General features: G+C 36.3%; 1 protein-coding gene across 1 annotated transcript; it reads left to right on the plus strand.

The window, feature by feature from the left end:
• LOC121382224 (vacuolar protein sorting-associated protein 4B-like) lies at positions 1 to 26,817 on the plus strand. The gene is made up of 9 exons (XM_041511789.1): positions 1 to 108; positions 11,650 to 11,776; positions 13,136 to 13,315; positions 14,501 to 14,654; positions 15,731 to 15,779; positions 17,196 to 17,422; positions 18,165 to 18,355; positions 20,161 to 20,234; positions 26,153 to 26,817. Exons 1-9 carry the CDS (start codon positions 1 to 3, stop codon positions 26,276 to 26,278), a joined length of 1,236 nt encoding a protein of 411 aa, XP_041367723.1. The 3' UTR covers positions 26,279 to 26,817.
• Positions 26,818 to 27,037: the final 220 nt, after the last annotated feature.

Below are 27,037 nucleotides of genomic sequence, written 5' to 3' on the forward strand. Positions count from 1 at the left end.
ATGGCACCGTCAACCAAAGAAAATAAAAAGGAAGAACTGATAATAGCCATCCAAGAACATCCAGTGCTTTATGATAAAAGCAGCTGCAACTACAACGATGCAGAACTTGTTCTTAGACTGGGATGGACCCAATACATTCTATATTTACGGTGTTGCTGCTGCCTACGGCGTAACAATAATGTCAATAGCAACATTTCCTCATCATCATCCTCGTGGTCAACTTCGACTGTGACAGTCGTCATTTTACACTGACAACTGAAAATTCGCACGATTTTTTTTTTTTTTTTCGCGAGCAGTGTGCATGTACTTATTGCTAGCGTCAACGCGAAATACGCGCCAACAATTGCTCGCGTACAGTGTGTAAAGCACTTAACCGGACGCGCAACGACGCGAGCGATTATTCTAGAAATCATTGATTTCAATCGCCGCATCCTAACCGCACACGTGCGACTCGACACAACAGATTTATATGCCGCGCCGCAGTGGCGTAGGCAGGATTTTGTAGGGGGGGGGGGGGGGGGGGGACCTGTGTAGTGGGATATGACACAGGAACCTTTTTAATGTTATTAATAAGCGAAAAGGTAAACATTTCCGTGGATTGAGTGGTGGGGGCATGGCCCCCCTGCCCCCCCCCCCCTCCCCCTCCGGCTACGCCACTGTCGCGCCGTACGTGTGCGGCAGGATACAGCTTTCCTCTTTGATTATCAAATTTTTATTTACACGTATTTATATACTATTCACTATTAATGCACGTACCCGTGTATTGTTTCTGATTTAGTCATTAGCACGATGTTTCAACAACAAAACGCCGAATACAATAACTTCCATTAGGCCTTCACTATGACTAGTGGTCAGTCTAAGTGTTAGGCCTGCACTATGACTAGTGGTCAGTCTAAGTGTTAGGCCTGCACTATGACTAGTGGTCAGTCTAAGTGTTAGGCCTTCACTATGACTAGTGGTCAGTCTAAGTGTTAGGCCTGCACTATGACTAGTGGTCAGTCTAAGTGTTAGGCCTTCACTATGACTAGTGGTCAGTCTAAGTGTTAGGCCTGCACTATGACTAGTGGTCAGTCTAAGTGCAGATTGGACTATCTTGTTTGTTCTTCTCGTGACGAGGCGTGACGTAGCCCAGTGGTAAGGCTCTCGCTCGATGCGCGGTCGGTGTGGGATCGATCCCCGTCGGTGGGCTCATTGGGAAGAAGAAGTTTGTTTTGTTTAACGACACAACTAGAGCACATTGATTTATTAATCATCAGCTAATAGATGTCAAACGTTTGGTAATTTTGACATATAGTCTTAGAGAGGAAACCCGCTACATTGTTTTCATTTTGTAAAAATAATTGAATTATGACAATGGTCCATAATTCAAAAAGTAAAATTGCTGAGAGAGTTGACATGGTTCCGTTAAGATGATGAGATAGCTAGATTTAGTTTCCAACAATTAATGTTAGTTTTATTTATTATTAATTTTTAGAGAAATAACGCCTTAAATCCGTGACAGTATGCCTTTAAAGACACCACTAGAGCACATTGATTGATTAATCATCGGCTATTGGATGTCAAACATATGGTCATGTTGACACAGTCATAAAGAGGAAACCCGCTACATTTCCCCATTAGTAGCAAAGGTTCTTTTATATGCACCATCCCACAAACAGGATAGCACATACCACGGTCTTTGATATACCAGTCGTGGTGCACTGACTAGAACGAGAAGTCGCCCAATGGCCCCACTGACGAAAACATTTAATGATGATTTTGTTATGTTATCCTTAAACATCGAAGGAAAAAATACTTACAGTTTTGTTATATGCATTCTGAAGTTCAGCCGTGCAGGTGCAAATCCAGGTATGTTTGTCTCATGATTGTCACTCTCTTCTCGCTTTTTGTAGAGGAAGAAACGGCATGTGTAAGTGCTGGTAACAAAGGTGTATGTTAGAGTAACGCCGTACTAAGTGGACATGCCGTTGGATTGAAATGACGTTTTAAGAACCAGCAGACCATCTATTGTTCTACTTCCAACAGTCTTCGAATGGCTCTCAGCTGTTCTGTTTGTATCTGTAGTTATAAAGCTGATAAAGTTGTAAAATCTAATGCAATGAAGCACTTGAACTTGTCTTTAGAATGTGTCATCTTCATGGACTTTTTCACTAATTGCTGTTTACAAAATTCTGCCCATTTCCAACTCTGCCCACGCACTCCTTCTGTCCCGGATCCAGTCACTGGCGAAGTCGGAGATTGTGCCCCAGGAAAGACAGGCTTGAACCTTAATTGGATATAGACACGTTGATATGTTGTCCAATCCATGAAATGCTAGTGACAATCGGGAATGAACATTTTCCTCCACAAACACTTATTTAATAGTGTGAGAAGATGTCGCCACCACAAACCTGATATATTTGTTATATTGCTTTTGTTTTATTGCTTTCTAACACATTTTCAACCAGAACTGATAAAAATTAAAACAAAATAACCCTTAAAGGCTCTGGTCCTAGTTATTAGGTAGAGTAAACAGTTTTTGGCTATCACGATTAAATTACATATTATTTACAACTTTATTCTTAATTTATTAATTTTGACAATTTCAATGTACAAGTGTTCTGGTTGTCTTGTTGTTTCTAGATAGTTGCTCCGGATATATTTTATGAAAAACCATAAAGGTACATAACTCAAACATTTGGATCAGTGACGTTACGGTTTTTACAGTGTAGGCCCACGCAGAAAATGGACTCCCAAATAAAGTCATTTCACGTCTGCTTCTTAATTCTATTGGCACCAACTTGTGATGTCGTTTAGTAACTATGCAACTAATGCATTCGACTCTTATGGCAACAAATAGCTTTTGTATAGTTATCAAAAGTCATCATTTAGTATAGGTACGCTGAGGGGGAAATGAGAAAGAAAGTCAATTCAGGGGATCTATAGGTCTTTATAGAAACGGAAATGTGGGCCGGAAGTAAACGTTTGACGAGTACTTAAGGAACGAAGTTGCGCCTTTGTAATTAAAGTTATATTTCTTGTATGCACGTTCCTGACTCGAGCGTTACACTTCCCCAGTATCTGTTTAAACACAAACATAATATGGATATTCGAAACAATGTGGACTGTAAAAACAAAGTTGTATACGTAGATGTGAGTACATTACATGTTTAATTTTTTGCAGTTTAAAAAAAAAAAACGACCCCCACCTCCCCCACCAACAAGACATGGGCAAACACATATATATGTATATAGGCATTGGTTGATAACATAATGCATATATCAAAGGTCATGGTATGTGCTACCCTGTCTGTGGGATGGTGCATATAAAAGATCCCTTGCTACTAATGAAAAAATGTAGCCAACCCCCGTAGCCAATGGGGGGTCGGGGAGTCGGTCGACCCCCCCCCTTACCGGTGGCTTTTTTCAATATCCCCCCCCCCTTACCGGTGGCTTTTTTCAATATCCCCCCCCAGACTCCCCCCCCCCTTACCGGTGGCTTTTTTTCAATATGCCCCCCCCCCCCCTCAAGCAACTCGGGCGCTTCGCGCCCTCGTGTGACACAAGCCTAAACGACCCCCACCCCTCTCAAAATCCTGGCTACGGGCCTGTAAGACTACATGTATATGTCAAAATTACCAAATATTTGACATCCAAATGGCGACGATAAATAAATCAATGTGCTCTAGTGGTGTCATTAAACAAAGCAAACATTCTTTCCCGGACATGCAGTGTGGACGTGAGCGTGGGCGGAGGCGGACTCGGCGGTGATGGAAGAATTCAGATTATTTATTTATTTATTTATGGGCTCCCATTTTTGTAATGGGTGCAGGCTGGCTGTTGTTCGAATTAAAGGAAAATGCACGAATCTGGATAACATCTATATAGGGTTGCAAACGAACTACTAGGCCTTCATTTGTACATGGATTACAACCACTGGCGTAACCAGGATTTTATGGGGAGGGGGTGGTGGTGGCAACCCACACTATGTATGATTTTATAAAATTTAATAACAGTAAAAAACAAAAGGTATAATGGGGAGGGGGGGGGGGGGGGGGCATTGTCCCCGTGGCCACCCCCTCGCGACATCACTTATTACAACTAATTTTGAGAGTAGAATGATGGAAATACATGTTTAAAAAAGTATCGCGTTAGCAGATTTTACTCGAATATCTGTATAATTTTTTCCCGAATTTGAGTTTTTGCTCCAGCGCAGTTGCCCCCCCCCCCTGGCTCGTACCTTATGAGTGGGCCCATGTTCAGGAATTCATTTAACAAAAGCAATGTTTATTTACATACATGTATGGATGGTTAGGTTAAATATTTACTTTGGCGAAATCAGTATTCCATGTACAGTAATATTTTGATCGAAAATATTTTTAACGGAGTGAAATAAATTGAATTCCGATCAGAATAGTGTAAATAACGATTATTTGTAAATGTGATCTAGCGAGTTTAACTGCACGTGGTGTAGGCCTACTATTTGTGTAATATTTTGCATAATTTTTTTGTTTTGTTTTTTGTTTTGTTTTCCTTCACAGTCTTTTGTATATAATTCATTTCCTTCCACTGGTTATTCTTGAATGTATACATGTAGTTTATATTTACAGCTATGTAATATAGGTCGCCGTATATATTGTATGAATATAGAAGAGGGCCTCGTAAGTTGTCAAACTTGTGCCCAATTATTTTGTTCCTTGTACAATAAAATATGTTTGCAATAAAAAAAACCCAATAAAAACAACAACAACAACAAAACCCCAGTGTAAATAAATTAAAACGAAAGTTCCAGACAGCTAGCTTTTTCAGAAACGAAGTTCCTGTAAATAGATGTCCACACCGTGAAAGCTCTTGCAAATAACCCATAACGAAGATACACGTGCGGCCAACACACCACATGGTTCATCTACTAGTCTTAACGTACATTCGTGAATCTGCGGATAAAACTGGCACTGGCAAGTATGTATAAATGTATGTCGGGTTAGACTAGTAGGCCTAAAAACATATACACATGTGTACTACACATATGGTTAACAATATCTTGGTACATATCAACGTGATACGTCTGCCAAACAAGTTGAGTGACATAAATTAAGATCGATTATGGGTAATAAATAGGATATTAAACTCACTACCATTTCGAATCATGTTTAGAAGAAGAAATGTTTTATTTAACGACGCACTCAACACATTTTATTTACGGTTATATGGCGTCAGACATATAATCATATGTCTGACGCCATATAACCGTAAATAAAATGTGGACCTTGAAGGACCATACAGATTTTGAGAGGAAACCCGCTGTCGCCACTTCATGGGCTACTCTTTCCGATTAGCAGCAAGGGATCTTTTATTTGCGCTTCACACAGACAGGATAGCACAAACCACGGCCTTTGTTGAACCAGTTATGGATCACTGGTCGGTGAGTATACCACGTGACCGTTATCATTTTGGTTCGGTTTGTTTTCTCGTGCACGGTTCGCGCAATCAACATCCGATTTGTTGTTGTTCATTTGTGAGATTTTTCTTCACAGTTCGTGAACATTTTCAGTAACAATAAAGTTCAGACAAGTAAGTATCTCAATACAAAACGTTACAAACCCTTAAAACCAATAATTTTGCTAAGTCCTACGATATCTGGAGAGGGGATACAACCAGGACAGAACAGTTGGAACATGTCCAGGAGAGGTGAAAAGAACGCACCCCAAGTCTGTGAAATTTGTCGTGACGTAGGCATTGTTGTGCTTCGAGCGACATCTACCGGTGACATCAGAATACAAACTTTCAAAATTATTTCAAGCAATTGGGACATGGGGATTCCCATGGTATTTATCGATATAAAACCTGCTTTTTCACTCCATTTGATAAAAACGTGATCTAAGTGTGTTACAGGTTTGTAGATTAACCAAATTATATTTTATTTTCGCTGGATAGAACTAGGGTGTGCGGCTTTAATTATGAACAATAATTTCCTTGGATATTATGAAGTGTAGAAAACTGTCCCCAAAGACGTTCAAACTTAAATAGTCCCTACTATTAAAGGTTCTTTTTCTGTGCAGGACAATTGACGGTGAATATTCTCCGTTAAATTTTTTAAAAATTAATTAATTAATTAACTTTTAATTTTAATTTTAATTTTAATTTTAATTTTAATTTTTTAATTTATTTTATTTTATTTTACATGGTGTGTGTGTGTGTGTGTGTGTGTGTGTGTGTGTGTGTGTGTGTGTGTGTGTGTGTGTGTGTAATAGAATATAATAGATACCCGTCCCTCCCCTCACTCCTAAAACGTGCGCACCGACTGTTCAATTTTACTATTTTTATTTTTATTATTATTATTTTTTATTATTATTATTATTATTTTTGTTATTATTATTATTATTTTTTTTTTTTTATTATTATTATTTTGTATCCCCGGTCAGTATTCTATGGGGATCAAATTACCAAACTACACCGGCTCCGGAATTTAGAGTTACGTTCCTTGGCGTAGATAGCAGACGATTTTTCTGCAACTGATGAGGGACGTTACTATGGATATTGAAGAGCTTGAATTATATACAGGTTACATTGTTCAACAAAATAAACCTAAAATATTAATTTCACTATTTAATCCCATGATTAAAGCGGTTTAGTAACTAAGAATTATGACTTGGTTGTTCTAAACCAGACATTGGCTATGTCACAGTATGTGGATAGTGGAGTCAGCCTCGAGGCTCGATGGATGACTTAAAATATTTTAATAAAATATTGATTTAAATTAGTTTTCTTTTTTCCTTCTGCACATTATTCATTAGCTCGAGTCACCTCCAGCCCTCCTATTATTGATATTGATAAGTAGGGGGAGGGAGGGCTGGAGGTGACTAGCTCATTATTCACACAAAACTGACAAACAATTAAAAACAAGAAACTATGTTATGAATAATGATTATAATACTCTATGCGCGGTCAGTCTGGAATCGATCCCCGTCGGTGGTCCCTTATTTCTCGTTTTAGCCAGTGCACCATGACTGGTATATCAAAGGCCATGGTATGTACTACCCTGTGTGGGATGGTGCATATAAAAGATCCCTTGTTGCTAATTGAAAAGAGGTTTCCACTCATCTGTAGGCTATGGTCCTTAACCATATGTTTGACGGCATATAACTGTAAATAAAATGTATTGAGTGTGTTTTTAAATAAAACATTTCCTTCTATTATTTTATTACACTTTATTATGCAAATATTTATCATCTTGTAACCAGTTTTCGGCACCTTAACGGAAAATGTGATGTTTTGCTCATTATCATAATAAAACGGAAAATAAACCTTAGCTACCAAGATTTTTTTTTTTTTTTTTTATATAGTTTCGGTGGTTGCGTCGTTTGTGCACAACAGTACAAACATTTGAATATTTTTTTACGAATTTGACTTTTGCACGGGGAAAGTAAACAAATGTTTGTCATATTCACAGAAATGTTCCTAAAAATAAAGTTAAAACTAGCAAAGAAAGCAAGATTGAATTTTACCCACTCATAAACACGGCACATTTCTTAATACCTTTTTTCTATGATTTTCAAAGACTGTAATTTGGAAGAAAACTTAAATTTTAAAAACTATTTCTGTCTGTTCTTAGCTGTACTGGTATCTGGTTATTGAATTCACATGATTGTCACAGCATCTTTACAGATACTTGCCAAAAATGTATGGTCCTTGTATGTTTTAACATAAATATCTTTCTGGATATCTGTTTATATATTTATTAATGCTTAGAATGCAGCTTATACTTTTTAACCAAACAATTTCATCATTATAACCATTCCTTTGCTCAACTTATAACATAATTGAAAGACATCATAATTGTTATATTCATTTTGCTAAAATGTCTGTTAACATTGGTTCTCGACGACTCCGTTTTGTAATTTGCTTTAAAATATTTGAAATAGTTTTTATAAATTATTATAAGTGCATGTTTTGCTGAACATCATACATGTTTTGATAAAACACTGAACATTTTGTGTGGGAAAGTTTTTTGCTGTAAGCTATACCACTAAATTATCACTCACCAAAACAGGTTACATAGTTAACAATATTTACTGCTGATGCATGCTATATTTTTTTACACACATTCGATACGTTTTTAACGAGTTGTAAGATAAATGGTATTTAACGGACACAAATGTCGTATTCTATTTCTTACATATCATCAGAAAACAGTTTTAAAATAAATTTAAACGCCTTTTCTAACTAAAAGCTAGGTATGGCCCTAGCCCTTGTGCGTCACAGACAAGTCAATTTCAGTGATAAATTCGAAGGTGCTTTTTTTTCATTGAATTGTATGGCATTGGTGACCTGGCCTGGTCAGGCTGGTGCTTGTAAAACTTTTAGAGTCTAGACTCAAGACTCAGATAGAGTCTGAGACACTGTGTCATGACAGTGCCATACAACTTGTATGCGTATGATGTCATTAGAGATTGAGACTGGACTCTATAAGAAATAATATTAATACATGGACTATAGACAAAAATATTCGTGTTTTCATCATGTGACTGAGAATGGTGCATTGAACAAGTTGGATGTTTACAAATTACATACATGTAGTATAGTATCTGTTGAATAAGGAAAATAATATAAAAATTACATGTAACTTCTTTTAATTATAGATATGGTCTTTGTTATTTTATATTTTATTTTAAATAACTGATCGACCTATATTATTAAAAAAATTATTTTTATTAAAAATGAATAAAATTTCATATTTATTAAAAATAATCAGATAAATATATCAGTAATTGAAATTGAAATTTGGTAGTTTTTAATATAAGATATAGCCAAAATGGTCTCTGTTTTTTGAAAATAGATTTTGTTTGTTTACATTAGTGCTGCAACGATAAACCGGTATACCGGTATACCGCGATAATTGATCAGCTCGATACGAACCGCGGTACAGTTTTGCGTATCGCGATTTTTATACGCTATTTTTTTTCCTTGTATTTTATTTGACTTGAAATAGGCAAATAAACAAACAAAAACCACATCATTTTATTAATTGGTGGTGACAGGAATTGTAACTATCACGTTAAGCGTAGTCGGCTTACTTGTTGGCATACGAAGTGATAGGTCGGTTATACTTGGTTCTGACTTCTAAACAAAACGTGTTTAATGTCCATTGAAAATAACCAGTTAACGATAATTACAAATAAATGTTTTGTTACTTACACGTTATCATTCATTGTCCATTTACGTTGGAATACGGCTACGGCTATCATCTTCAAAGAAATAAACCAACAAGTGAGAATCACACTTCGCTGTTTTTCACTGAACTCGGAATACTTCAGCCGATCCGATCGTTCAAAATACCTCGGCTAATAACCTCGGCTCTGGTTTGGTCGATCTGCGCGAAACATAGCGACTCAATACGTACATTTCCGTGTTAAGCGAGCAGCAACGGAAAAGCCCGATAGTAAGGATTTCCGAATGTGACAATTTATAAATAGTTTGACACCGTCACACCGGTGTTCTAGTAGACAAGTATTGTGTTAAAAAATAAAAATATGGCCTAAAACATTTAGCCTGACAGCTGAAACTAATAAAAATCATTAAAAAGTTATGCCTTCTGTTTTCATTAAAAAAAAGACCCAACCCATAAATATTAAATTTAAATAATATCAACTATATTGCAATACATATTGCAATACGGTTTCTTATATCGCAATACGGTTTTGACCGTATCGTTGCACCCCTAGTTTACATCCAATTTTCTTTTGACAAATTAATTTTTTAGTCCAATAAAATGAATTAGTGAAACAGCATCTATTCACCAGTTATACAAACACAGTGTAATAGCTTACCTGTCAGAAATCATATGAATAATATTGTTTTATTGTCAATAACTTCAGTTTTAGTCTATCAACAAAAACAATCGCAGACATCAAAAACGTGTGCAAGGTACCAAGTTGAGCTTTTGAAGGTAGGTTACGTCTTTCGGTTACTTCATGATAATTTAACTCTTTTTTTCTTCTTTTTTCTTTTTTCATGCACAAATTCCTGTTGGCTGATGCCTTTATACAGAAGCTATAGCATGGTAAGCAATTTTACAAAGATGACTTTCTTTTCTCATGTTGACAACACTACTATTAATTTAGTTTTAAAGGCATATTGTCACAGCCCACTGACCTATTTAATGGTCTAACAAATAATTACCTTAACAAAAATAATTTGATTTGTCTCTAAATGTACTTTATTCAACCATCTTCATAACCACCATACTCCATTTACTAATGACATTTTGTAAAAATGATTCCATTTTACTAATGACATTTTGTTAAAAATAATTGAATTATGGCAATGGTCCATAATTAAAAAACTAAAATTGCCGAGAGGGACGACATGGATTTCACTCCATCATGGTTCAGTTAAGGTGATGCGATAGCTAGATTTGGTTTCCAACAATTAATGTAATTTCTATTTATTATCCATTTTTAGAGAAATAAGTTCCTTAAATCCGTGACAGTATGCCTTTAATCTCGGGCTATATTATTTATCCTACATGTACTCATCAATCTTTAGGTTGCAAAAAAGATATTTTGTGAATTTGATACATTCTGTAAAAATCTGTTTTGTCAACTTAAATAATAAACAAACATTCATAAAAATTATGCTAATTAAAAAAAAGAAGCAAAACAAAGGTTTTGGAAAATTCAGCTTCAATTTGCAAAATTTATTAAATTAACTTTCTATAGCTTTTCACTTTTACTTTTCTTCTTACGTCAAACCAAACTGAAATTATTTACAAAAAACATATTTGTAAGAGGATGGGACGGACAATATAGATCCAATATATGGACCACACATTTATATTTCCGTTATTACTATAAAATATTTGAACAAACACTGACAACACTTGCTTTCCTGTTCTGAGTGAAGAAGCCGGCATAAGTCAACACCTGTGCCCACGACAGGCGTGCGCTACAACAGGGCCCGTGCTTATAAAACTTAAAGTCTAGACTTTAATAAAGTCCAGACTTGAACGTAATGCTATTTGAATAGCGTTGCCATGACGTTAAAGTCTGGACTTTATTAAAGTCTAGGCTTTAAGGTTTATAAGCACGGGGCATGCTTGCTCTGAATGTGCACGATAATCCCTTTGACCTGACCTGGGCCCTGTTCCATAAACCGATCTTAGCCCTAATATCACCTTAAGTGCATAGCTACCTTATGCACTAAGGTGATCTTAGTGCTAAGATCGTTTCATGGAACGGAGCTCAGACAGACATATAATACTTTATTAATCATACGACTGTTCTCATTGTGCTCAAACATATGTATCTAAATAAGACTAATTTGATCAAAATTTACATGTAGTTTTGTACTATTCTCGACTTTCTTGATGTGTGGTAACCTCCTGGCAACCTGAATAACCGTTCTCAACTCATTTCGATCCCTGTTTGTCAGGTGCAACTTTTGATGCTGTTTTGTAAAATGGAAAGAAATTACTACAATCACACATGGTATCGCGAGGGATTTTTAATAGGGTTTCATTGTTTTTCAAACTGCACATAAAAATTGAACATCTTTGCTGTTTTCAAAACACTTTTTCTTTTCTTTTTACATCAAGTGAAACTGGAATTAATGACAAAAAGATTTACAGTTTTACAAGGTGTAGTTAGATGTTAAGATTGGTTTTTTTGGTAGGAGGCACTGTGTAACTTGGAGGCAAGTCTGTGCAGTCACTACGATGTTCTTCTCAAGAAGATAGGACAGCTGAATGCAGACCATCATGTGGGCACTGATACACAACAGCCAAAGCTGTCTGCACCTGGTAAGCAATGATTGTAAAATAAAAAAATTGATGATTATGAATAATAATCACTTCTTACACACCAATGTTAGAATTCACTTGTTGTTTACATAATTTGTCTTCTCAAATGTATGTTGGAGATCAGCTTTGAGACTTGTGATTGGTTACCCCATGGTGTTGACCTGGTCGCCACAGCCATGCCATCCAATGGTCACTAATGTAATATTCTCTATATAATATATTCAGTAAAGATTTGAGAATATCCTTGGCATTTTTTCATCTACATCCCAATATCATCTCCATATCCATACTAATCTCCATATTAATAATCTTCTCCATATTCATCTTCTCCATCTTACTCCCATCTCCATACTAATCTCCATATTCATCCTCTTCTCCATCTCACTCCCATCCCTATCTCCACACTAATCCCCATATTAATCGTCTTCTCCATCTCACTCCCATCTCTATCTCCACACTAATCTCCATATTCATCCTCTTCTTTGTCTCACTCCCATCTCCATACTAATCTCCATATTCATCCTCTTCTCCATCTCACTCCCATCCCTATCTCCACACTAATCCCCATGTTAATCGTCTTCTCCATCTCACTCCCATCTCTATCTCCACACTAATCTCCATATTCATCCTCTTCTTTGTCTCACTCCCATCTCCATACTAATCTCCATATTCATTCTTTTCCCCATCTCCATACTAATCTCCATGTTCATTCTCTTCTTCATTTCACTCCCATCTCCATCACCATACTAATCTCCATATTCATTCTTTTCCCCATGTCCATACTAATCTCCATGTTCATTCTCTTCTTCATCTCACTCCCATCTCCATCTCCATACTAATCTCCAGATTCATTCTCTTCTTCATCTCACTCCCATCTCCACCACCATACTAATCTTCATAATCATCCTGACTTCTATCTCTATATTACGGTTTCTGCCAGAGGGTAAAACAGGTATGGCGCCATACCCAAAGTTAACCTTTTGACAAAATTAATGACTGTTTTATCATTACAGTATGATTTTCTTAACCCTAACCCTAGACCTAACCCAGTTGACTGTGGTTTTGTTCAGTCACATAGCGCCATACCCCAAAATTTTAATATCCATACTAATCTCCATATTCATCTTCTCAATCACTCCTATCTCCATATCCATACTAATCTCCATATTCATCATCTTCTCCATCTCCCCACCATAGCACAACAACTCTATTTCAGATGCACAACTGTAGCTGGAATTTGCTCAGCTTCCATTAAACATGTGAGAAACTATTTCATCGATGACAAATGACAGTTTTGTTTTTGTTGACAAGTTTAATTTACAGGTAAACAGCTGTATCTTTCAGACTGTCTTTTTTCAGAATCTGCTATGGCACAAAGCAGCGAGGATCTGCAGAAGAGAAGCCGACAGTCTGCGATAGAGGAAACGATCGTGCGTGCAGGAAGTATCCGCTTCAGCGACGTTGCCGGTCTGACGGATGCCAAACAAGCCCTGACTGAAGCCATCGTCATGCCGCTTCACTTCCCGCAGCTCTTCACTGGTGAGTGGGCGGGATGTAGCCCAATGGTAAAGTGTTCCGCTTGATGCATGGTCGGTCTAGGATCGATCCCCACTGGCGGTACCATTGGGAAATTTCTCGTTCCAGCCAATGCTCTGTGGGGTGGTGCATATAAAAGATCCCTTGCTGTTAATCGGAAAGAGTAGCCCATGAAGTGGCGACAGCAGGTTTCCTCTATCAATCTCTGTGTGATCCTTAACCATATGTCTGACGCCATATAGCCATAAATAAAATGTGTTGAGTGCATCGTTAAATAAAACATTTCCTTCCTTCCTTCCTTTCCTCTTCACAGAACGGGTCACAGGGACGGGACAGCAGACAGTTGGTTTACACACCCAGCAACCACAAAATAAAAACCTATAACCGGCCGCAGTGGTGTCGTGGTTAAGCCATTGGACATAAGGCTGGTAGGTAACGGGTTCGCATCCCGGTATCGGCTCCCACCCAGAGTGAGTTTTAACGACTCAATGGATAGGTGTAAGACCACTACAACCTCTTCTCTCTTACTAACTACTAACAATTAACAACTAACACACTGTCCTGGACAGATGGTACAGATAGTTGATGAGGTGTGTACCCAGGACATCATGCTTGAGCGTTAATTAGATATAAGCACAAAAATAATTTGAAATGAAATACTCACCTATCAACCACAAAATAAAAACCTGTACATCCATCTACACTTCTAGCCACCCTATCCACCTCAATGATAATTGTTTATTTGTTTTGTTTAACGACACTACTAGAGCACATTGATTTATTAATCATCGGCTATTGGATATAGGCATGGTAGGGAGGTTTCAGCTTTTTAAAGTCAGTTCAGCTTTTATTTTTAAATGCCTATCACATCCCTGTATACTGTCTTGGTTTACTTTGAGTAGCACTGGCAAAGCTCATTCATCATTGGTATTATTATGTTTAATATATTAATTATTTTGTTAGACTTACTAAACAGCAATGTCAACAGAAATTCCAAAAAAAAAATGTAAAATTGACTTGTAATTAACTCCACTGCAAAAGCATTAAAAAAAAATCCAAAACAAATTCCTTTTTTTGTTTAAAATTCCAAATGGATCATTCACCCACCCACCAACATCAATTTTTTTTTTATTATTGGATTTTTGTATATTTACAAAGCCCTTTAAGCATGGAATTGTTTTTTTGCAGGTGGGAGGAAACCATGGAAACGCATTCTTCTCTATGGTCCACCTGGAACGGGGAAATCTCGACTAGCACAAGCTGTCGCATCGGAGATCAACTCAACTTTCTACAGCGTGTCCAGTGCCGATCTCGTGTCCAGCTGGGTTGGAGAAAGTGAAAAGTAGATCCTATTTACATGTCCTAGCCTTCAGTTGATTACAAGGGGTGGGAGTTAGCTCAGTCGGCTGAGTGCTCGCTTGAGATGCTTGCGTTGCAGGATCGAACCACCTCGTGAATCCATTCATCTGATGATTTTTTTTTTCTCTCGTCCCAACCAGTGCACCACAAGTGGTCAAAGACCATGGTATGTGTTTTCCTGTCTGTGGAAAAGTGCATATAAAAGATTCCTTGCTGCATAAGGAAAAATGTAGCAGGTTTCCTCTGAAGACTACAACTGAGAATTAAGACATTTTTGACATCCAATAGCCGATGATTAATTAATCAATGTGCACTAGTGGTGTTGTTAAACAAAACAAACTTTTAATTTATTTTTATTTTTTTTTCCATCAAAGCTAGGATGGGATATAGCCTGGGTGTAAAGCACTCACCTGCTCCACAACTGATATAACAAAGGCTGTGGTATGTACTAGCATATCTTTGGGATGCTGCAAATAAAAGATTCCTTGCTGCTAATCGGAAAAAGTAGCCCATTGCGTGGCAGCAGGGTTTTCTTCTCCAATTATCGGGGGGGTGGGGGGAGATGTAGCCCAGTGGTAAAGCACTCGTTGGATTGATCCCCGTCGGTGGGCCCATTGGGCTATTTCTCATTCCGGCCAGTGCACCACAACTGGTGTAGCAAAGGTCGTGGTATGTACTATCTTGTCTGTGGGATGGTGCATATAAAAGATCCCTTGCTGCTAATCGAAAAGAGTAGCCCATGAAGTGACGACAGCAGGTTGCTTCCCTCAATATCTGTGTGGTCCTTAACCATATGTCTGACGCCATATAACCGTAAATAAAATGTGTTGAGTGCGTCGTTAAATAAAACATTTCTTTCCTTCTAATTATCTGTGAGGCAGGGTTTCTTCTCATTATCTATCTCCGATGCCATATAACCGTAATTTAAATGTGTATCATTAAATAAAACATTTCTTCCTTCTTACTTCGTCAAGGCTGGTCATTAGTATTCTTGTACATGTACGTTGTTATTAAATATTGTGTATGATATTTAATCCTGTATACATTCTCTTTTTCAAGGTTGATAAAAGAACTGTTCTTACAAGCCACGAATGAGCCCGGTAGATCAGTGAGTATGGTTCACTTCCATCATGTCGAAATGCCATTTGGTCAAAGAATTATTAATAATTGAATTGTAGAAATGGATGAGTGAATCACATCCATTTTTGTGAATAATATTTAATGAATAGTTTGAATGTGATTGTATGATTAATGTTAATTATGTCCAAGTTTAATGAAATGTCCAGTAGCATCAAGGTACTGGGGTATTTATGTTGGTGTGTGTTAGTGGGGCTGTCAAGATTGTGACTCTTCTCCACTGCTCGTGCTGTACTTTGTTGATAGTATTAGACATTGTGTATGGTTGTTGATCATCTAGTTTTCATTCATTTACCTTTATTTCACACACAATAGCTGATATATTTTCATTAAAGATTTATTAATTCATTCCCCCATCTATCCATCCACCCATCCATCCATCCACTCCATCCTTGCATCCATTTGTCTGTCCATCCATCCATCCATTCTGGACATGGAATAATGTTGGTTGTGTTGATTGGTTGGTTAATGTTAGTTCTACTGACAAACCTTTTCAAAGTGAACAGGAAAATAGCATGGTTGCATTCAGACTGGTGCTTTTCAATATCAGACATTTTACAGCCTAACAAAAGGTTCACTTACTTTGTTTAACATCAGTTAATTTTCAAGTCTACCATCTATTAATAGATTTCTATCTGTGGCAAGTTGATTTTTGATTTTCTTCAACTTGTAAATTGAGGGCTGATAAACAAATGCTATACTTTTGGTTTAATCAATGTTCAGCATATAGGCCAAACCATTGTTGTGTGTTAAATTAATCACAGACAAAACAGTCTCCCAAAAGTATTTTGGAGCAGTCTATTGTAAAAGTAAAGTAAAGTTTGTTTTATTTAACGACGCCCGCTGTCACCACATAGGCTACTCTTTTATGACAGGCAGCAAGGGGTCTTTTATTTGCGCTTCCCACAGGCAGGATAGCACAAACCATGGCCTTTGTTGAACCAGTTATGGATCACTGGTCGGTGCAAGTGGTTTACACCTACCCATTGAGCCTTGCGGAGCACTCACTCAGGGTTTGGAGTCGGCATCTGGATTAAAAATCCCATGCCTCGACTGGGATCCGAACCCAGTACCTACCAGCCTGTAGACTGATGGCCTAACCATGACGCCACCGAGGTCGGTAGTCTGTTGTAAGTCTCTTTAAATGTTAGCGTCTTGTATGAAAAATTATGCTCACTGAGATTTTCTTATTTACAGTGTATGTATTTTTTACAATTATGTAGCTTTGTATCACTCCTATTATAAGTTTGTTTCACCCAAAACCCTACATTAAAAAAAAATCAAAATATTAAATAGTGCTCTCATATTTACAAAGTGTGAACACAAGCATTTCTGGTTGTCAGAATTCAATATGTTTGCAGGGTTATAGCAGAGTTTTTATATTCAGGTTGTGTTTATTGACGAGATTGACAGCATCTGCAGGAAGAGAAATAGTCGCGAAGAGGAACACACAAGACGAATCAAGACCGAACTACTCAAACAGATGGAAGGGGCAGACACCTCTGTGACAGCTGATAAGATATTTTTGTTGTGTGCGACAAACTGTCCATGGGAATTGGACTTGGCATTTCTGAGAAGATTTCAAAAGAGGATTTACATCCCCTTGCCAGACAGGTGCTGACATAATGTTCTCTATAGTTTGTAAAAATTCACCAACTTTTGTGATAACCCCATACAGGTATATAATTAAAAAATCTTACATGTTTTCATGTATCCATGATTTATTATTACAGTTGTAGTAATATACTCTATGTATCCATATTATTCACTTACAGTACAATGTTTATCGTATGACATGATTTATTATTACAGTTGTAGTAATATACTCTATGTATCCATATTATTCACTTACAGTACAATGTTTATCGTATGACATGATTTATTATTACAGTTGTAGTAATATACTCTATGTATCCATATTATTCACTTACAGTACAATGTTTATCGTATGACATGATTTATTATTACAGTTGTAGTAATATACTCTATGTATCCATATTATTCACTTACAGTACAATGTTTATCATATAACATGAAGGGATATACTGATAGCAGCAGGGTCTCTGCCAGAGGGTAAGGAGGGTAAAATTACGTACTCTAAAATCTTGGTATGTGCTTTCTTGTCTGTGGGAAAGTGCATATAAAAGATCCCTTGCTGCATTTGGAAAAATGTATCAGGTTTTCTCTGATGACTACAAGTCAGAATTACCAAATATTTGACATCCAACAGCCGATGATTAATTAATCAATGAGCTCTAGTGGTGTTGTTAAATAAAAACAAACAACTTTATTGCCATTAATTTAAAATGTGCCGAGGTGCCATTAAGCTAACATTCCTTTCCTTGGTTTTCTGAAGAGAATCGAGACTTCAACTGATGAAGCTGCACTGCCGGGGAACGCAGGTGAAATTCACTGATGATGACTGGAATCAACTGGCTGATCAAACTGATGGATATTCAGGAAGTGACATCGCGACCTTCACCCTTGGTGCTCTGCTGGAACCTGTGCGAGATCTTCAGTCCACTAAACACTGGACTCAGTTACCAGGTAAGGACATGGTTCAAACACCTGGTCTTAATGCAGGCTCTAGGCCGGCTTTCCAGTAACTTGATTTTATGCATTATCAATACAATACGCGTTTATCAATACAATAAGCATTTACAGAGGACCTTTTCCATATACATGATTTTGGTTGCGGAAATAAAATGTGATCGATGATAAATTTTTCAGCGTGGTGACTTCATAACGTGAAGCATTTACTTTCTGCTTAAAGGTAGTATTAAACCAAATAACTTCTAACTGGGTCAAAGTTCAATGTGCACTGAACGTTTGATAGAGAAGTGAACACCACAAGTCCTGTCATTGGTGATAAATGTGAGTGTGTTGGGTGTAAAAAAAAAAGTAGTTTCATCTGGACCAAAAATGTATGCAATTTTATTTCATTTAGTACCACTGTGTCAAGTAGCCTTGTGCTTGGAACATGTGAGGGGTACCTGTAAAAAAAAGTACTCAAATTTTGTGCGGAACTAGGGTAGTCATAGATGCTACCCGTTATCTCTGAAATGAACAGTTCACCCCCAATTTTTTCTGATTCACTTTAAGAGTGAGGAGTAGAGTAGTATTTATATTTTTGGTGTTTATGTTGATTGATACACTTTAGGTAGGAGTTTTAGCCACATATGTTACTATTGTCATCAATGGGATTTGATTTGGTAGTATACACCTTAAATACACTCTGACAACGTAAAAGTTAGTATACAATCCCATGTAGTAATCTGCTTGCAAAAACGCAGATATGGAAAATCACAATTCTGTGCGTGGAAAATCACACAATAAAATGTGGAAAATCACACAATAAAATGCACATGGAATCGCGTTAATGAAAAGCGGTCCTTAGGCTGTCATTCATCAAATGAAAATTAAATGTGAATTTTGCATGTATATTTCAATGTTAAATCACCAGAGACCAATTTTACCAAACATTGTGACGTCTGTTTTGCATGTAAACATAAATCTATAACTAAATCACAAGTTTGCATTACTAACAGCAGTATAATAACATAGTTTGAAGTATACATAATTCATTTGCTTTTGTCCTTACAATGCTCAATCATTTGTAATCATGTTTTTTCTATGTGAAATAAGAAGAAGTTTGGTTTGTTTAACAACACCACTGGAGCACACTGATTAATTAATCATCGGTTATTGTGTGTCAAACATTTGGTAATTCTGACTCGTAGTAATCAGAGGAAACCCACTACATTTTTTCTAATGCAGCAAGGGATCTTTTATATGCACTTTCCCAGAGGCAGGAAAGCACATACCACAGCCTTTGTCCAGCCGTGGTGCATTGGTTGGAACAAGAAAAAAACCCATTCAGCTGAATAGATCCACTGAGGTGGTTTGATCCTGTGACGCAAGCACCTCAAGCGAGCACTCAACCAACTGAGCTAAATCCTGCCCCTCTATGTGAAATAAATGCTACATTTATGTAAATACATGTAAATATACAACAGGTATAAATGCTATTCATAAATGTAAACATGAGATAAAAATTACAAGAATACAATTCTTTAAGGGAGACCAAGAGAGAAGTCATTAGTAAGCATTAGATTTTTTTTTAGTTGAGATAAAAGTAATTTTTGAGTGTGAATTTAAATTTAAAAAATCTATGAGAAATTTAAGTGAAAGTTTGTTTTTTTAAACATTTTTTGTTATTTTTTACACATAGACTCTCACTCTGTCTCTGTGTCTCATATAGTCAGTTGTTTGAAGATATGCTGGGATGTTGTTAACCATTCCTTCTTTGTGATGATAATGTCCATTCCTTCATGCATGTGTCTATATTTCAGATGGCCATTTCATACCGTGCAGTCCTCATAGTGATGCCATCAATGCTAGCATGGTGGACCTTCCTCCTGATAAGGTAATAGAGAGAACCACATACCAGTTCATATATCACATTGTTTATTGCATGAGTTTATAGTTTGAAAGAATATTATACCACGAGACCATGGTATAAATCTTGCGCACTATAAACAAGTGCAATAAACAGTTTGGCAAAACAACTGGTAATGTGGTTCTGTATTACATACCACCTTTCTCCACTATGATTAATAAAAGTTTAATTAAATAACACAACTTACTTTGTCTGGACAGTTGGTTGAATTTTATGGAATTGACAAAATGCTGAACGTCCTGGCTAGGAACATGACATCATTCAGGTGAACATGCACTACGCATGTGAGATTTTGTATCACACATATGTTCAATAATTAATTTTTTTTTATTTCATGGCCAGAATTGTCTTTATTACTATAATGGTAAGATTAAATAGGTATGTAATACATCCAGATTTGTGCCTTAATCATGACCATCAACCTATATCATAGCAGATAGCTTGACTAAATGTTTTTATTGATGTAGACTTGGTGGTTAGTAACGAATTTTATTAATTAATGAAGAAAATCACTGGTACCATTACTTATATGTGTGTGTGTGTTAAAATTGTTTCAAGCTAATTTTAATATTGTCTGGTATTGTGATTGTTACTGAAATGGATGCCCCCATTAAAAATGTACACAAAGTATCAACCGAAACCATATCTTAAGTTTTCAACAGAGAATAGTGAAATTTATGTATAAACAACAGAATATCTGTTTACACTGTACATACAGGTACAATTAATAGTCCAGAATTCTGAATAAATCCAGATTGTACCTCGTGATATTTCACTGTTAAACTTCTATCAGTTTATCATTCATTTCACATTGTACTCTATTGTTTCACTGTTAAACTTCTATCAGTTTATCATTCATTTCACATTGTACTCTATTGTTTCACTGTTAAACTTCTATCAGTTTATCATTAATTTCACATTGTACTCTATTGTTTCACTGTTAAACTTCTATCAGTTTATCATTCATTTCACATTGTACTCTATGGCGAACACCCAGAAATTATCTCCCCCTTAGAGGTCGCGTTGTCACTATACATCCTAGCGTCTCGCTTTAAACAGCTGTTCAGTAGTGTGATTTGATACTGGTCGTATAAAATTACTTGTCCACCTCTGTACGAACAGGAAAAGTGGTCATATTTTTTCAGACGATGATGCATATTGCACAAAGAATGTCTGGACTGCATAACGGATCTAGTATATGACAAAATACAACAACAACAACAAAAAACAAAACAAACAGTGAATCGCTGAAAAACGAGGCGTTTGTATGTCATTGCCAAAAACCTATCCATTCTCGGTGTGTGAATTTAAAACAAAATTAATTGTTTATATATTATTTGAATAAAATCTAGTTGAAATATTATATTTTCTTCCTTTTATGTATGCTATGTGGACATTTGTTTATTTGTGTGTTTTGTTCACTGCTTTTTGGTAAGGGGGAGGGTCTAGGTGAGTTCGTCCTACCCCCCATGGCACTGATCATGTTTGTTGTCGATTATTTAATTTATTTATTTATTTTTAATAAATAATTTCCAAGACTAAAACAATATTTTTTTTTAAAACAACACTTTTTTTTTTTTTTTATGTACAGGGCCAGCGGAGTGTATTTGAAAGTGGGGTGGGGGTACTTATAGTGTGCTGTTTGTTAAAAGGTTGTGGTGTGTGTGAGAGAGAGAGAAAGACAGAAACAGAGAGAGAGAGAGAGTGTGTATACATGTATTTGAGGGCCTGAACCTGTTGGTGGGGGTTTGGAGGCATGCTCACCCAGAATAAGTTTAAATATCAGATGTTAACATAGGCCCTATGACATCTCCAGACTTTTGAGAACAGTAACAGGAAAAAAGAGGAGACCATGGCCCTATCGGCCCTCACCTCTTCCACAGCCCCTAATACACAATTTGAAGAAGAAGAAAATAATAGTTTGAGACATGCAAATAGCATACATACAATATAAATAGAATAGTGAGATGTGGAGTGCCCATTGAGGTGTAAAAACAATTGTTTATTGAAACCGACCCTACCTAAAAAAAAAGGCTTACCCTGATTATTTTTCCCAATTTTTTTTTAAGTTAAACAGATTTTTTTTTTTTTTTTTTTTTTTTTTTTTTAAAGTTTAGACTGGCCCTACCTAATATTTTTTAGTCATGTTCCCAGAATTTTTTTTAGGTACAAGGCAGAATAAAATTTTCTTTTTTTCATTTGTTAAACTCTACATTTGATTATTCCTTTGTTAATCTATCTATAGGGGGCCTATTAGTTGGGTATCTCTTTTGTAAGCTGTAATATGTATGTAGGATGCATTTTCTTTTTATACTAAGCATATCTGAAATTACTGACAAAAACACTACCAAAGGATGCTGTGATGGGGGGTGGGGGGGTCTCTTTATTCTTTGTCTTTTTTTTATTATTGCCTAACTGGACTATTTTGGACAAATGTAGCAAAATCCCAACATTTTATTCTCCAGTGACTGTTTAAGCCTATAACCGTTTATAATACTTTTACTTTTTGGGGTAGTATGTTGACTACATTGTGATAAATTCTAGCATGACATTGAAAAAACCCACACTGTTCGACTGAAAATATATATACCAGATAGGTATTGTTTATGTACAGTTTATCAAATACATGTACATGCTAAGCAAGTAACTCATCATACATTGAACATGAAACAAGCCATGTGTGAATACTGCATGTAATGCATCTCTTGAATTAATGTAATTAGTGTTAATTGTAAACCATAAGTGTACTTTTATATACTGAACAAAAAAAGAAACTTCCGATTTGTACATATAGTATTTGTTGTGTTAAAGAATTCATTGTGTAATGAAATTATATAGGTAGTATTAGCCGTGAGCTGTATTATCAGGATTCATGAATTTTATCGATTATTTTTGCACTGTTAATCGTCGACAACGTGAAATTCAATTTGCACATGCATGCATGGTTCGACATGTCCCGTGTAGTATTCGGTCAATTTGTTTTACTTGTCTTACTGACATTGTTGTCAAGTGAACGAAAACGCTTCAAAATTTGTAAAAACATTAACGTTTTTTACATTGTAGCATTTTGGTATGCCAAGAATACCCAATAATTTCTGCGAACAGGCAATTGGCATGCTTGATGCTGGCATGTCAACAGAAGACGTTGCAAGGCATGTTGGGAGTTCTAGTCGAGCGATACGAAATCTTCGCGTAAGATTTTGAACGACAGGAAGCACCAACGACTTGCCACGTCGTGGATGTCCGCGTGTTACAACGCGTGGTCAAGACCGCTATATCATGAACACGCATTTACGCAATCGATTCCAAACTGCCACTGCTACTGCTGCTAACACACCTAGGCTTCATAATAACCGAATCAGTGGGCAAACTGTTCGTAATCGTCTGCGGGAGAACGGTTTACATGCACGACGTCCTTATGTCGGATGCGTTTTATCGCAACGTCATCGTCTAAATCGTCTTAATTGGGCACGTGTACACACTCGTTGGATACGGCGACGCTGGAATACCGTTCTTTTTTTTGGATGAATCCAGATTTTCTTTACAACATGGTAATGGCAGGGTGCGCGTCTACCGTAGGAGAAATGAATGCTATGCTGACTGTTGTGTTCTTGAACGAGATCGTTTCGGGGGTGGGGGTTGTGTCATGGTCTGGGCAGCCATTGCCCATGGTTATCGTTCACCACTAGTCGTCATTGATGGCAATTCAAATGCTCAACGTTACCGCGATGACATTCTCGCTCATCACGTCATTCCTCTCTTCCATAACAACGCCAACATCTCGATTTTTCAGCATGATAATACCACCTCTCATACAGCTAGAGACACTGTAAATTTTCTTAGGACAAATAACATTGATTTCATTGATGACTGGCCCGCTAAAAGTCCTGATCTCAACCCTATCGAGCATGTCTGGATAGTCTGGACAGACGATTGAGGCGTCATCCCAACCCACCCGCTAACGTCAACGAACTTCATCAAGCACTCATTCAGGAATGGAACAATATTCCACAGGCAGAAATCAACACTTTAGTCAATTCTATGCGCCTGCGATGCACTGCAGTGGTCAATTCAAGAGGTGGTCATACCCGTTATTAAGTGGGTGTTTTGTTTTTTAACCTCTACCACACTTGGTCAAAATTTCTCCCAGTTTCTGTTAACCTATGGCCATGATTTTTGCACCAAACGATGCATCATGGAACACTCTTTAAATGCATATATAACAATTATTCCCCCGGTTTGTTTTCATCAAGTTATGTCCAAGCAAAGTTAGCGAAAGTTTCTTATTTTGTTCAGTATATATAGTCATAATTATTTCTTGCTACATCTGGTTTTAGAAATCCACATTTGTAAAATAGCAGTATTTTGTTTCTTTAATTTATAATTTATTACTCTTGCAGCCTTTGGAGAGAAAAAATAGTATAATTTCTAAAGCAGTTTTCAATTGCTGTTAATTTCATTATCAGTGGAAATCATGGAAAGTCATGAATTTTCTTGGTAAATAAGTGTATGAACCATGATAAAGATTATTTACGTTGGACTTTTCTTAATATAAGTACTGAAAAGTATAAAATTTAGATACCGGTAGGTCAAATAGATTCATGTTAAAACAGGCTCAGTGAAATCAGAATTCCTATGAGATTATGTCATTTACATTAACAAATTATAAATATTGAAAAACAATACCACTATCATTTCTAATTTCATGTAAAGGTGTATGAAAAAGTATTGTTATTGTTTCTACTTACATGTGAAAAAAAAAAATTAAGAACCAAAAAACTATATATTTAATATATTAAATTTCCTATTTATTTTTCATCATTTGAATATTTCTACTTACATGTGAAAAAAAATAATTAAGAACAAAAAAACTATATATTTAATATATTAAATTTCCTATTTATTTTTCATCATTTGAAAATTTAATATTTATTTCTGTAATTATATATGTATGTTATTGATTTTTTAAAATTTATTACATGTATACATATAAACAATTTTTTAATATATATTTTTTAATTTATTTTATTTTATTTTATTTTATTTATTTTTTTGATTTTGTTTGGGTTGGGTTGGGTTGGGTTGGGTTGGGTTTGGTTGTTTTTTGTTTTGTTTTTTTCATTGAAATAATTTATGAAAAATAATTGTTGACAAATTTGGTTGAATTTACTCTACTTTGCAAACGAATAATTTGTGGTTTTAAACACGTATATCTTCATATTAAATCGCGATAACAAACATTGAATAGTAAATCAATGAATGAATGTTTAACGACAACCCAGCATGAAAAATACATTGGCTACTGGGTGTCAAACTATGGTAAACAAATAACATTGAATAGAACCCGGAAGTAAACAGCGAAGAATGGAGCGTGGCGTTTTACAAATTAAAACTTTATTAAATGCTGTTACCGGTTTTTTTTATTGCAAACACTCAAGTATTATCAGTCAAATATGTACACATTTAATGGTTTTGGCATGGTGGATATATGATAGAAAGTTGTAAGAACGGTAGGCAGTAGCCTACATGGTTGGGGAAAACCCACGATTTAGCTGGACATTATTTTGTTCTTTTTTATTCTTCCATTTTTTTTTTTACTATCAACTGTGGAATTTCGTTGATTTTTATTATTTACTTTAATTTTTAGCCGTTCTACGCTTCAGTCACATACATGCTCACAATTAGGTCGGGAATAATAGAGTGGATATACCGATCGGTGCTTTACGACAATACAAATTTAGAAAAAGGAATGGTGTATAGTGCACGAGCGCCACCTGTCGGAAAGTCTCGGATTGTTCGCCATTGTTTCACTGTTAAACTTCTATCAGTTTATTATTCATTTCATATTGTACTGTATTGTTTCACACTGTACTCTATTGTTTCAGATTGTACCACGTGATGTTTCACTGCTAGACTTCATCAAGTCCCTTCAAACTCACCGTAAAACTGTGTGTGAAGAAGAGCTTCAGAAATTTGAACATTTCACCAAGAATTTTGGAGAACATGGATAAGAAAATGACTTTGACCTTGGATTAGCTCATAAATCCTTGACACCAGTAGCATGGTGAATATTGTCTAGCCCCCCCAATAGCTAAATAATCTGACACCCCTCATGCTTCGAGATAAAAGCTGTAGCAATATAATAGAGAAACTGTTTCAAAATATAAACTAGTACTGACCAAAGTACATGTAACTTGTCTGCAGTGAATATCTTTCATTCTGGTAATTTATTTTGGGATATTTAATTAATTTGATAAATGATATATTTATACTTTACCTGTAGTTGATTTATTAGGCAAAGGTGAACCTCTAAGTCATGTGACATTATTATTCTAAAAATCTAAAGCATAAAACAAAATTACCATTCTTTCAGTAGGTAACGTGATGTGTTTTGATCTGTATTAGTCATGTGACCATTTATGCCATTTTTATGTTATTTAAATCAGGGGTGAGACGTGGCCCAGTGGTAAAGCACTCGCTTGATGCGCGTTCGGTTTGGGATTGATCCCTGTTGGTGAGCCCATTGAGCTATTTCTTGTTCCAGCCAGTGCACCACGACTCAGTTTTGTATATCAAAGGCCGTGATATATGCTATCCTGTCTGTGGGATGGTGCATATAAAAGATCCCTTGCTATTAATGGAAAAATATAAAGGTCGATAAATAACGAGCTACTCTCGAACCACTAACGAGCTACACTCGAATTCAAAACTATACTAGCTCAAACATTTACCTTTCGACCGACCGTTCAAAATTGCGCCAAAATTACTCA

Source organism: Gigantopelta aegis, chromosome 1 (genome assembly GCF_016097555.1).
Source record: "Gigantopelta aegis isolate Gae_Host chromosome 1, Gae_host_genome, whole genome shotgun sequence".
NCBI lineage: Eukaryota > Metazoa > Mollusca > Gastropoda > Neomphalida > Peltospiridae > Gigantopelta > Gigantopelta aegis.

Bases quoted from the DNA above. Each gene is read 5' to 3' on its own strand.
- LOC121382224 (XM_041511789.1), top strand. From the start codon at position 1: ATGGCACCGTCAACCAAAGAAAATAAAAAGGAAGAACTGATAATAGCC. The intron at 13,316-14,500 runs GTGAGTGGGCGG...GTTTTTTTGCAG, and splicing joins CTTCCCGCAGCTCTTCACTG to GTGGGAGGAAACCATGGAAA. The intron at 20,235-26,152 runs GTAATAGAGAGA...CTATTGTTTCAG, and splicing joins TGGACCTTCCTCCTGATAAG to ATTGTACCACGTGATGTTTC.